General features: G+C 47.3%; 2 protein-coding genes across 2 annotated transcripts in view; both read right to left on the bottom strand.

Moving 5' to 3' along the window:
• The window catches only part of CCKAR (cholecystokinin A receptor), a 7881-nt gene extending 727 nt beyond the window's left edge, over positions 1 to 7154 (bottom strand). Inside the window, exons 1-4 of the mRNA XM_034670958.1 lie at positions 6783 to 7154; positions 5845 to 6096; positions 2232 to 2493; positions 219 to 346 (exon numbers count right to left, since the gene is read on the bottom strand). Coding sequence (XP_034526849.1) covers positions 219 to 346; positions 2232 to 2493; positions 5845 to 6096; positions 6783 to 6894 — 754 coding nt within the window. The 5' untranslated portion in view covers positions 6895 to 7154. The remainder of the gene's footprint in view (positions 1 to 218; positions 347 to 2231; positions 2494 to 5844; positions 6097 to 6782) is intronic.
• An 842-nt stretch (positions 7155 to 7996) lies between these two features.
• The window catches only part of LOC117804325, a 6415-nt gene continuing 2493 nt past the window's right edge, over positions 7997 to 11918 (bottom strand). Inside the window, exons 2-3 of the mRNA XM_034670957.1 lie at positions 8843 to 9211; positions 7997 to 8392 (exon numbers count right to left, since the gene is read on the bottom strand). Of these exons, the coding sequence (XP_034526848.1) occupies positions 8182 to 8392; positions 8843 to 9211 (580 nt within the window). The 3' untranslated portion in view covers positions 7997 to 8181. The remainder of the gene's footprint in view (positions 8393 to 8842; positions 9212 to 11918) is intronic.

The following is an 11918-nucleotide window of genomic DNA, read 5'->3' as shown; positions in this document are numbered from 1 at the left end:
GGGTCCATCTGAACGCAACACTGCAGACCGCAAGGGACATGCAGGCCCTCAGCTGATAATTGGGTGTATGCGGGTTCTGTCATTTTGGTTCCACTCAGCACCGTTTTGAGAGAATACTTTCAAAATCTCCAACATACACTCTGGGTGTATCTAATTAAGTTATAGGAAACAAGTTTTTGTGATATTTTGACATAAACATACAGCGAAAAGATAGTTACCCCTAGCAGACTTCTTCTGGATTGCATCAAATTTTATTCCTTGGTAAAGTTCCAAAGAGATCAATCCATATGCCACCATCATCACGATTCCAGGAATAAGAAAGAGGATGAGTAACAGGAACGTGTGCCTAATAAAATAAAAAGAAATTCAATAACCAGCAACTCTAGTATTTCAGACTCAGACGGGATGGAATAAATAGGGTTCATCTTCATTTTAACTGGGCTGAGCAAACACATTAATTACTAGTGTTTAATAGCCCTGGAAAGTCTATGTCTGGACGTTCAGTCTTTTGAAGTTGTTTACTTCTCTTCTTTTTGTTTTCCGATACGGTCTCTTATGAAGGACTAGTTAAGCTGGAAAAGGCTGGTGTGAGTCTGTGCCTGAAACAAGCCTTCATATAAAACCAATGAGAAATTAACAACAACCAAAGGTATGTGCATAATCTCAATAAAGCTGTCACCAAAAACGTGAATAAACACTTGTAAGAACTTACATTCATCGAGGACTTAGTACATACTAGGCTAAGCATTGTATACATAATAAAATTTCATATTTACATGTAACACTAGATTTAACTCCCACAGTAACCTTTGAGGTAGGTACTATTATCATAATACCTATTTTATATATGAGGAAACTGAGATTTATAGAGATTAAATCATCCAGGGTCACACACCTAGTGGCAAAGATGGGATTTGAACCCAAGTAATATGATTCTAGAACCTGTGCTCTTAATAAGTATCACAATATACTATTTGTTGACTTTACAACAACAGAACCATCAAATGCACAGGTAGGAATGATGGATAACCTCCGTGATTTAGCAAAATAGGGCGTTCTGGCTGTTTATGCCCCCTTGGCACTGTGGAGGGCTCCTTCTAGTGCCTGGCGGGGCAGAGCTGTGCTTTCTCTAAACATGTTTGATTCCTGAAGCCCCACAGCCTCCTTTATGGGTCTGGCCCCTAAACCATTTTTGCAGTCTGGCATGTGTAAGGTTACAGGATTAGGCCACAAAATTGTCAGAGGCACAGTGAATGGACCATTTCTCATTTCAATTGGACATGTTTTGATAAGATTCCTTTTCAAGTCTTGGAAATGTTTCTCTCATTTGCAACATAATTCTTTGTGCGTGTGTGTGTATGTGTGTGTGTGTGTTCCTTGGTTGAAATGAAAAAAAAAAAGGAAGGCAAAGAAAGCAGAGATTATCTCAGTTTTGAGCTATTTTTGAATGTCCAGTTCCCTGATTCTAAAATATGCTTGGTGTTAGTAAACGTAATACCCTGCGTTTGTATTTTTTAAAGATATTTCATGACATCTTCATACACATGCTCTCCCTTGAATCTCACAGCCACCCAATGAGGTAGATTTAAAAAAATCTGTACTATTAAATCCTTGCATGGATAAAGAACCTGAACCTCAGAGAGGTTACTTGAACTTGTCCAACATCAGTCGGCTAGTAAGCAAGGAAAGAAATCTTAGAATCTCGCCTGTTTATTTCTAGTGAAGTGTTCTGTGCCGGCACCATAGCTGCAGATCTAAAAAAAGAAAAAAAAAAAACCCTCATGGGATTTGGGACTCATTCTCTGCTTTATCTCCAGTTCTTAGAAAAATCATAGCTCTGCAGATGTAGCCAAAGCCCCCGCTGGACCGTCCAGAGGCGCTCTGCCCAGCGGCTAAGCAGAGAGGCTCTGTATCTTCTCGGTTTGTGATCTTCAGCAGCCCACTTAACCTCTCCGTGTCTCAGTTTCATCATCTGCAAAACGGGGACCGTAACAGTACCTACCCTATCGGGGTTTGAGAGGATTAATGGAGTTCATATGTGTGCGGCATTTAAAACAGAGCGCTTAAGTGTTTGCCATCACTATTATCCGAAAAAGAAGTTAGAATAATCCTTCTCAAAGTCTCCTGGATGTGAATGTGCCCCAGCCACTCTGGACAACACATTCCCGTTTGTATAAAACCTGCGAACGATAACGAGTTGTATTACACAAATAAACACTGCACCGCCTTACCAGGACTGCTGCATAACATCGTTTGGCAGGAGGAAGCGGCACATGTTCGCGGTCTGGTTGTTATTTTTGATAAAAGGCACCAGGTTGCTGTAAATTGGGTACGGAGTCATGATGGTAAAGGAGAGGCACCAGGTCGCGGCAATCACCTTCAAAGCGTGGGATTTGGTCTGCCAGACCCGGGACTGTAAGGGTTTGCAGATCGCACCATATCTTTCCAGAGATATGGCGACCAGATTAAAGGTGGATACACTCACAGAGGTGCCTGGGAAAGGAACAAAGAAGTCGGTTATGATGGCTCTGAAATCCCAAGTTTATTTGCACATTAGCTTAAGCATATCTGCTCTGCACAGGTTCGATATCAAGGGACAACACTCAGAGGGGAAAGAAATATCATGTACCTGTATTTTTTTTAAAAAATTATTTATTCCCAGCCTCGCTTCAAAAAGGATTAAAGGCAGTAAAGAAAGGTATTTACGAACACATCTGATGGCCAATTTTTAGATAGGTTTATTGAACTTTGATTACAACTGAATTCCTTCTCCGACTGAAGTTGCTCATTTATTAATCACCACGGGGATGAGATACGTTCCTCTCCTACAGAAGAGGATTTCGAGTCACCCAGGGAGAAGCTCTCGTTTTGAGCATATCCTGAAGTTAGGTTGACCTAATAACCCAGATTCTTAAGGACTGTGACCTTGAAAGATCACTGGGCTCTGAGCCGGAGGCATTAAAACTTTCTGAGAATTTCTAGTACAGATTGTTTTTAAGAATGAAACATTACAGGGGCACCTGGGTGGCACAGCTGTTAAGCGTCTGCCTTCGGCTCAGGGCGTGATCCCAGTGTTATGGGATTGAGCCCCACATCAGGCTCCTCCGCTAGGAGCCTGCTTCTTCCTCTCCCACTCCCCCTGCTTGTGTTCCCTCTCTTGCTGGCTGTCTCTATCTCTGTCAAATAAATAAATAAAATCTTAAAAAAAAAAAAAAGAATGAAACATTACAAATCTGAAAAAGCAGTTTGTTGAAAAAACACATAGTAAAGAAAGGAGTGTTCCCTCTCTTGCTGGCTGTCTCTATCTCTGTCAAATAAATAAATAAAATCTTAAAAAAAAAAAAGAATGAAACATTACAAATCTGAAAAAGTTTGTTGAAAAAACACATAGTAAAGAAAGGATAAAGGGAGGACCCTCCACACTGTAACTAAAGGTTGCTCCCGGCGGGAGGACTAGAACTTTCCTTCTTATTCTGTTTGCTTTTCTGTGTTTTGTAGAACGAGCATGCGTCATCAGCGCGAAAGACATCACAATACCTCATTTACCATGACGTGCTTAGGCATAGTCAAAAAAGCTTAATTTTCTTTAACTTTTGTATTTTGTGTGTGTATTCTTGTTACCACGTCTTAGCCCCTTAAAATTCCCTTTAACTATTCATCCATGTATTCTGTCAGTTTTTCTGATTATCTTTAGCATGATTTCTTAAACCTTAGAATTACTATAAATTGGGGAGAAGAAGCTCGTAGCCTGGGGCCTTTTATAGATATATATAAATTCTCTGAAACTGTGTATAAAAATGTTCTTTTTTTAGGGGGAAATACCTATAGTATTCCTGAGAGACTTGGAAGAATCTACAACCCAAAAACCACTAAATAAAAACTCATGTTCTGAGACAGGATGGCTGTGTTTTCTTGGACTTTACCCCAAGGAACTGATAACATTGAGATTACAGAGTGTAGCCCCGATGTCTCCTGAGTCAAATCTGTATAATGGGCCCACTTGTTATTATAAACCCACCATCAGGCAAGCACTCTTTCGGTTTTTCTTTTTCTTTCTTTCTTTCTTTCTTTCTTTCTTTCTTTCTTTCTTTCTTTTTTCTTCTTTCTTTTTCCTTCATATAAGAGTTTAATGAATGGTAACTGTTAGGTATAGTACTGAGGAGAACACAAAATCAAGGGCAAAATCAAAGTCTCCAGGTTTAGAACTCCAACAAAACCATTACGGTATTGCAAACGGCTTCAGGATTTTCTTGCTTTTCATTTTAGCTATTTTTAAAAACTGGTTGGTTGTTTTTTTTGAGATGAAACATCAGAAAAAATTAACCATTTTCAAGCAGGCAATCCTGTGGCCTTCGGCACATTTACGGTGTTGTGCAATCACACGAACACTCATTTTAAATCTCCTTTCACAGACCCTAGTTAAGATTCTTAAATAATATTATCATAAAATACACATGGGTGGGCCATGAAAGCCCAAAGCGCTAGAGATGGTAGGAACTGTTATTGCTTCATTGTTTAATCGTGATCCCTTCCCTTTGTAAGTCCATTTTTATTTTCAGAGTTCTCGGACAAGGACAGACACCCTCTTGGTTGTTTGTCCGTGGCACACGGATCGGTAATTCATCACCGTTTTGTCAGGGCTGGATCCTGCTCCCTCGATCGGGAGAAATCAGGGCTTTGAAAGCTTTCCCGTCTTTGGGGACAGCCCCAGCCCAATACAGCTCTGCCCATGTTGCAAGGCTTAGGTCAGAACAAAAAACAACCTCCCTCATTTCCCGTCTCTCCTCCTCCCCGCAGCTGGTTCTCAGAATGGGTAAGCAACAGGGCAACCTGGCAGACAGAGGGGGCCAAGGCACATCTGTACCGGGCTGCAGGGGAGCCCCAGCAGCTGGCAAACTGGGGCATCGTCCTCACCCACCACTGGGGTGGCTCCTGATCTCGGTTCAAATCTCAGCTCTGCAGCTTACCTCCTGTGTGTCCTTGGGCACGTGATTAACCTCTCTCTGCCTCTATTCACTCCCTGCTGAGACGGGGAAGAATAGCTGTTTTCTTCCGCAGGGTGGGTTGGGAGATGAAATCGTGGCAGTAAGAGCACTTCGTACAAGATCTGGTGCATAAAAAGTACTCAAAAATGTCAGCTCGTGTGATTTTTATCATCGTCATCATTTTGATTGGCAAAGGCAGAGGCTGCCTTTCTCAGCCAGTCAGGGTGAGCTGAATGACCCACAGGCTCTGGGAGCACAATCAACCCCTCATTTAGTGCCAGAGGGCTCTCTCTCTCTCTCTCTCTCTCTGCCTGAGAGGGTCCCAGCCCCGGGGATCAGGCTGGGAAGTGAATCCTGAGACAAGAACCTAGAGCTGGGGTGAAACTGGTTTTCACAGAGCCCCTGTTCCCTAGGAGAGCACCAGAAAGAACCCTCCTCCCCCCCATTCCCCCCAAAAGCCATAGCTCAGCTTGGGCAGAGCTCAGACTAAGACCAATGACTTCCAGGAAGGGACAGAGTCGCTTGAAGCCTCTTTTCTAGCAGAAGCAAGCCAAAGCAAGCCTCTTCTGTGCTGGCTTAACAACTTACTCCACTCTGAGAAACTGACCTCCGAAACGGACAACCGGGGACTGACTTCTGGGGACACCTGAGGACGGACCTACCTTAAAGTCAGCACCCGCACCCTTGCACGCGGCCCCACACTGCCAGAGGTTTGTTTTGTTTTTGTTGTTGTTGTTTGTTTGTTTGTTTTTTGCACTCCGCAGGACGCCTCTGCGGAGGCCGCCCTTGGGTTGGGAAGGTCTGGGGCCAGAGCGGGGTCTGGGGCAAGCTCCCGAACCAGTCCCCAGCAGCAACTCACCCATGAAGTAGGTGGTGGTCTTGCAGACAGCACTCCCGAAGATGAAATCCTTGAGCAGGTTGGGGATGAGGTTGAACGGCATGCAGAAAAGGCAGAGCATGAGGTCACTGACTGCCAGCGAAAGCAGAAAGATGTTGGTGACGGTTCTCATCCTCTTGTTCCGAATCAGCACGGTGATGACCAGCGTATTGCCCAGGATGCTGAGCAGGAATATCAAGGAGTACAGGAGAATTTGCACAGCCGGCTGCCACTCTGCGAAGAGGAACGGGGACAAAACAGGGGGACGGAGGTTATGGGAGCAGAATGTTAAAACCTCAGCACACGAAATGAGCCGTGATTTCCTTCCTGCAGATTTTTTTTTTTTTTTTTTTTTTTTTTGCACGCGTCTACAATCATTGAACCCAGCTACTCCGCTACGGATGATATTTTGCAGAAACAAACTGAGGAGCACACGGAGTGATTCCGGGGCTTCTGAAAGGTTGGTTTGTTAAAGAATCACTCAGGGAACCCCTTTGGCTTAAGAACAAAGCTTCTCCAGTGACTAGTGATTGCTCTCTTTCCCAGCTGCTAAGCGTGATTTCACTTGAATCACTTTTTGACGCTGGATTTCCCCCAAGAAAAGGTGACAGCTAGATTGTGGCAGCACCTTTTCTGTGATGCTGGTAAGTTCCAGCTTCGACACTTGTACCCCCTTCTTATGACACTTCAGTTCCTCCCCCCATGTCCTATACATCCATCTCGACTCCCTGTGGGGAACAATCCGGATATTTGACTCAGTTCCGCTTTTTTGATCTGTTACCCAAACTTGTGAACATATGACTTTACCCAGCCTGGTCTCAAGAGGACTTCGTTGTCTTTTCTCTAGCAGCCTCGTCTTTGCTGATTTCTCCCCCACCTTAATCATTTTCTGAATTGAAATAACAGTGTCTGACACCTACCTTTGGAAGGATAGGGCTGCTCCAAGCAGTAAAGCGTCTCATTGTCGATTCCCAGCTCACAGGGAGGGGTGATGTTGCTTCCATTCACAAGAAGGCTGTCGACCACATCCATCCTTGCCTGCTGTTCTCCAAGTGCTGGCGAGCTGGTGAATTGCTCACCCTCAGCTCATTCCTCTAATGACCGGAGAGCCTTCCAAACACAACCTGCCGTGGAGGGGCAGGGAGGGAGGGATTTCCAGGTGTGGGCTTCTGCAGCCATTCCTAAAGGCGACGTGAGTTCAGCACGCTCCGTCCAGCTGGGCAAGCATTTGCTCTCCTGTCTTGGAAAAGGCAGCTCAGACAAGCCAAGCCCACTCCACCTTCCGAGCCCACCCCTCCCATTCCTGGGCCAGTCTTAGGGCCCTGAGCACAGAGAGCTTGACTGAGAGTTAACCCTTCCCAGAGTGTCGCTGCTCTATGCACACTGGCACACACACGGATACACATGCAGACAGACACACACACACACGCTTCCCCGGTACCTCTCTTCTCTGTATAGGAACCTGTCACCAACCCAGACATATGCAGAATAAAGCCCAAACTGGCTGTGTGAGACAGGAACAATTAACACGGTAACAGATACGATAATGCAGACCATCAGGACTGAAGGGCACGGAGGGACTGTGTTTCTACCTCCTTATATAAAAGCAATTAGTGCCTTTTTAGCTTTGGAACCATGCCCAGCAATGTGTGTAGATAGAACTGCCCACTGGTTGTTAAGTTGTTACCAACTACAGTGTTATTGCTAGTGGTCTCTGCCCTTGTTAACTGAAAGGCGAGGGGGTGCTTTTGGATATAGGGTTCTGGATTCTTATTACAAAAAAAGTTAGTAAGAGCTTCCATTCATTCATTTATTCGTTTGTCCATTCATTCAGCACATAACCGTTGAGGGTCAACCATTTGCCAGGCGCTCTCTGAACACATAAGCAAGTAATGAACAAGATCCTTTCTGACAGTGGTAAGCACCACGAAGGAAGCAAAGCCAGATGACACGATGGAGAGGAATAGGTTGGGGGTACTAATTTAGGTGAGGTGGTCAGGAAAGGCCTTCTGAAGGAGCGGACCATGATCTGAGACCTGGAAGACAAGGAGGGGAGGAAGCCTAAGGAAGATCCGGGGAAAGCTGCTTCTAGGCAGGAAGAAGGGTGTTTTTGGCAGAGGTCACAGCAAGTGCAAAGGCCCTGAGGTGGGAGTGAGCTTGGCCTCTGTGGGGAAGAGGTAACAGTAGGAGTGAGCGAGGGGCAAACAGTGAGAGGTAAGGTTAGAGAGGAAGACCGGCCTGGGGCGAGGGGGTCTGGGTTTTCTGTGAAGCTCTGTCGCCTTCCAAAGCCCCTCAGTGTCCATCATACAGGTGGTCTCCTCAGATCAGACGTTTGGGGAAGCAGATGACTGCCGTGGGACCTGTGTTTCTGACACGCCACGTGTCTGGGCTGACACTGGGTCTATTTGCTGGGTATCTCTGGGGCTCCTGTGTGCTGGCAGCTGTCTTAGCCGACAGAGCTACGTGCCACATCTTCGCTGAACGTGGATGAACTGACTGGCATTTTTGCTGTGGTGGCTGAGGATGTGGGCTGGGGAGAGAGAGCGCACCTGGAGTGATAAATAAATCTCCCTCTCCCTCCGCCTGCCATGCCCCTGCTTGTGCACGTTCGCTCTCTCTCTGAAAATAAATTTTTTACTTATTTACTTATTATCTGTCAGAGAGAGCGAGCTCGTGTGCTCAAGCAAGGGGAGCGGCAGGCAGAGGGAGAAGCAGGCTCCTCACTGAACAGGGAGCTGGGTGCAGGACTCGATCCCAGGACCCTGGGATCACGACCTGAGCTGAAGGCAGATGCCCAACCGACTGAGCCACCCAGGCGTCCCAATAAATAAAATCTTAAAAACAAAATAAACATGTTCACCAAATCACAGATCATGGTATCAATAGCCATCAAATAATAGTTACTGTTTTCCTTCTATGCAGGAGGAAACCGAGACTCAGCGTGGCTCTGGGATTTGCTATGAGAACCAGTGCTCCATACCTCCTGGTGGACCCAGCACACCCGTCCTCACTCCACTTCCTGCGGCTTGGAACCTTCTTTGTTATCTTAGGATCATGTAGCCCATTTGTTGCCAGGGCCCTCCTCTCTGCTCCCCCTTCCTGCCACGTGTCCTGTCCGCGGGATCTTTCCAGCCTGCAGACGATGTGGACCCTGCCCACTAGGAGGGACCCAGGGCTGCGCTGTCTTAATCTGGGGAGGGAGAAACATTCAGGTTCTGAGCCCCGCGAAGAGCTCAATTTCACACTACTGCTCTTCCCAGCAGCTGGCTGCTCAGCTGCTTCCACCGGGCAGACACCCCAGCTGGGGAGGGAGCCTCCTGCCGCAGCCGTCGCACCGTCCGCAGCGGCTCTAGCAGGTGCAGGAGTGTACGCAGCAGGGCCGAGGGCAGGGAGCAGAGGGCGCCTCTGAACCTGCCCTGAAATTCCGTCCCCTCCCTTCCTTCCTTCCTTCCTTCCTTCCTTCCTTCCTTCCTTCCTTCCTTCCTCTCTCCCTCCCTCTCTTCCTTCTTTCCTTCTCCTCCTTCTTGCCCTGCCTCCCTCCCTTCCTCCTTCTTGCCCTGCCTCCCTCCCTTCCTCCNGGAGCCTCCTGCCGCAGCCGTCGCACCGTCCGCAGCGGCTCTAGCAGGTGCAGGAGTGTACGCAGCAGGGCCGAGGGCAGGGAGCAGAGGGCGCCTCTGACCTGCCCTGAAATTCCGTCCCCTCCCTTCCTTCCTTCCTTCCTTCCTTCCTTCCTTCCTTCCTTCCTTCCTTCCTCTCTCCCTCCCTCTCTTCCTTCTTTCCTTCTCCTCCTTCTTGCCCTGCCTCCCTCCCTTCCTCCTTCTTGCCCTGCCTCCCTCCCTTCCTCCTTCTTGCCCTGCCTCCCTCCCTTCCTCCTTCTTCCTTCCTTCCTTCCTTCCTTCCTTCCTTCCTTCCTTCCTTCCTTCCTTCCTTCCTTCTTTCCTCCCTCCCTCCTTTCCTCTCTATCCCACTTCTGCCCAGCAGTTGGCAGGGAGCGAGGGTGGAGTATAGGAGGGTGGGTGCTAGAGATACCCTAAACTCCCAAGGAGCGAGTGGGGCCCATTGGAGGGCTGTGCTTTACCAACTTCAGTGCACATCTGAAACACCTGGGGTCAGGCTTAAAAAAAAAAACCCAGGATTTCTAGGCTCCTCTCCCAGGGATTCTGACTCTTCAGCCCCAGACCTGGGAATCTGCTCTTTTAGCTAGTGTCCCTGATGATTCCAAGGCCAGTGATCTCAGGGTCCCCTCTCTCGGGAAGCTCCCTGGAAGTCATTAAGAGCGTGAGCACAGGCATCAAACTGCAGGAACCCAAGCCTGGCCTTCGCCTTTGGCCAGCTGTGGAACACAGACAAATTACTTAAACTTTTTGAGCCTCAGCTTGCTCATCTCTAGAATGGGGATAACACAATGCTACCCATAAACAAAGAAAGATATGGAAAGCACTCAGAACAATGCCTAGAACGTAGCGCTGGACACTTTTTTTAAAAAAAGATTTTATTTATTTATTTGACAGAGAGAGAGACAACCAGCTAGAGGGGGAACACAAGCAGGGGGAGTGGGAGAGGAAGAAGCAGGCTCCTAGCAGTGGAGCCTGATGTGGGGCTCGATCCCAGAATGCCAGGGTCATGCCCTGAGCTGACGGCACACGCTTAACTTCCGAGCCACCCAGGCGCCCCTGGACACTTATTATTAGTGGTTAAGATAAATGCTAGGGATGCTCTATTCCTCCCCGTTATCATGGCCAGGCGAAGGGGTCTCTATCTCTAGTACCACAGCACAGTGATTGGCGTAAAGGATGTGTTTGGGAAATGTGAAGGAATCAAGAGTGAAAAATTGGGAAAGCCAATCTTTCATTGCTTATTATACCTTTTTATATTGGTTCCTTTTATTGGTTCCTTATATTCCTTATTAGACTGGTTCCTTTCCTGGCCAACTCTGAGTCTCTGAGCCAGTGTTACGTAAGAATTAAACCAGAAAAGGGAATTCCAACGAGAGCTGTCAGGGCTTTCAAGGGAAGAGCGGATGCATTTTCCAGGGTATTCGTCCTTACTTCATTCCTCAGCCCACATCTATTGCGAGCGTCTAAGTGCCAGGCATCATGCTTGGTCCAGGGAATAAGCCATGAGCAAAGCTGGTAGAAATCCTGCCCTCATGAAATTCTCAGTCCACCGTGGGCGACAGGTGATTATTCATAAACTGGGCAAAATGGGAATGCCCCTCTCACCTCGGAGCCTATCCTGGGATCAGGGACAGTTCCAGGCAAATTGAGTATAATTTACTAAATTGAGTTGAAATGGTTTAAGTGCCTTCCCTCTTCGGGGCATGCAGTCCTGGGCAGCACGAGCCCAGGGGCCTCCTGCGCTCCCCAAAGCCCTTCTGGTGCTGGGGACTCTCTTCTCCGCAAATACTGGAAAGACAGAACACAAGCAACCTCACCTGGTTCTTCAGGAAGGACATCAGCAGCTGTTCCCTAAACCGTTCTCCATCTTAAGGAAGAATTGTTTTAAAACACCAAAAAAAAAGTGAGTGTATTATTTTTCTCCTCATTATCACATCCATCATACGGTCATGGCAAATTTTGTAAATCGAGAAAAAGAAATAAATATAATTATAAGAGCCACGAATTTCAGGTCCCCGCATGATTTATTCTCAGTTGTATCACTTTCAGAGACACAGTCCAGACCGGAAGTGGTTAACAGGTAATGGTGCGTCTGGGGTACCCAATTCACAGGGCGCCTTGACATTTTTAAAAATTCTCTTGCCTCACCTCTGCAGTTTTGCCTGCACTTTGCTGCTTGGAAGGTGGCTCTCTAAATTCCTTATTCCTCACTCTCCTCCCCAACACAGCCAGACCACCGCCTGCCAGGGTTCTCCTCTTCTCCTTCCTCTAGCCATCCCCGGGCTTCTGGAACTGACTGACTGGGCTGAAAGGCTCTAGGGGTGACCCTTGCTCCCTGCAGAGAATGCATGCAACTGCTCCCCCCCAAGTTCTTCTCCCACTGGCTGTCCCTGGGAAAATCACAGCGGCTCCTTCCTAATGAAGCTCCCCCCCCCCCCC

The sequence above is a fragment of the Ailuropoda melanoleuca genome, chromosome 11 (genome assembly GCF_002007445.2).
Source record: "Ailuropoda melanoleuca isolate Jingjing chromosome 11, ASM200744v2, whole genome shotgun sequence".
NCBI lineage: Eukaryota > Metazoa > Chordata > Mammalia > Carnivora > Ursidae > Ailuropoda > Ailuropoda melanoleuca.
The sequence above is the reverse complement of the archived record's forward strand: the minus strand, read 5'-3'. Positions and strand labels throughout refer to the sequence as shown.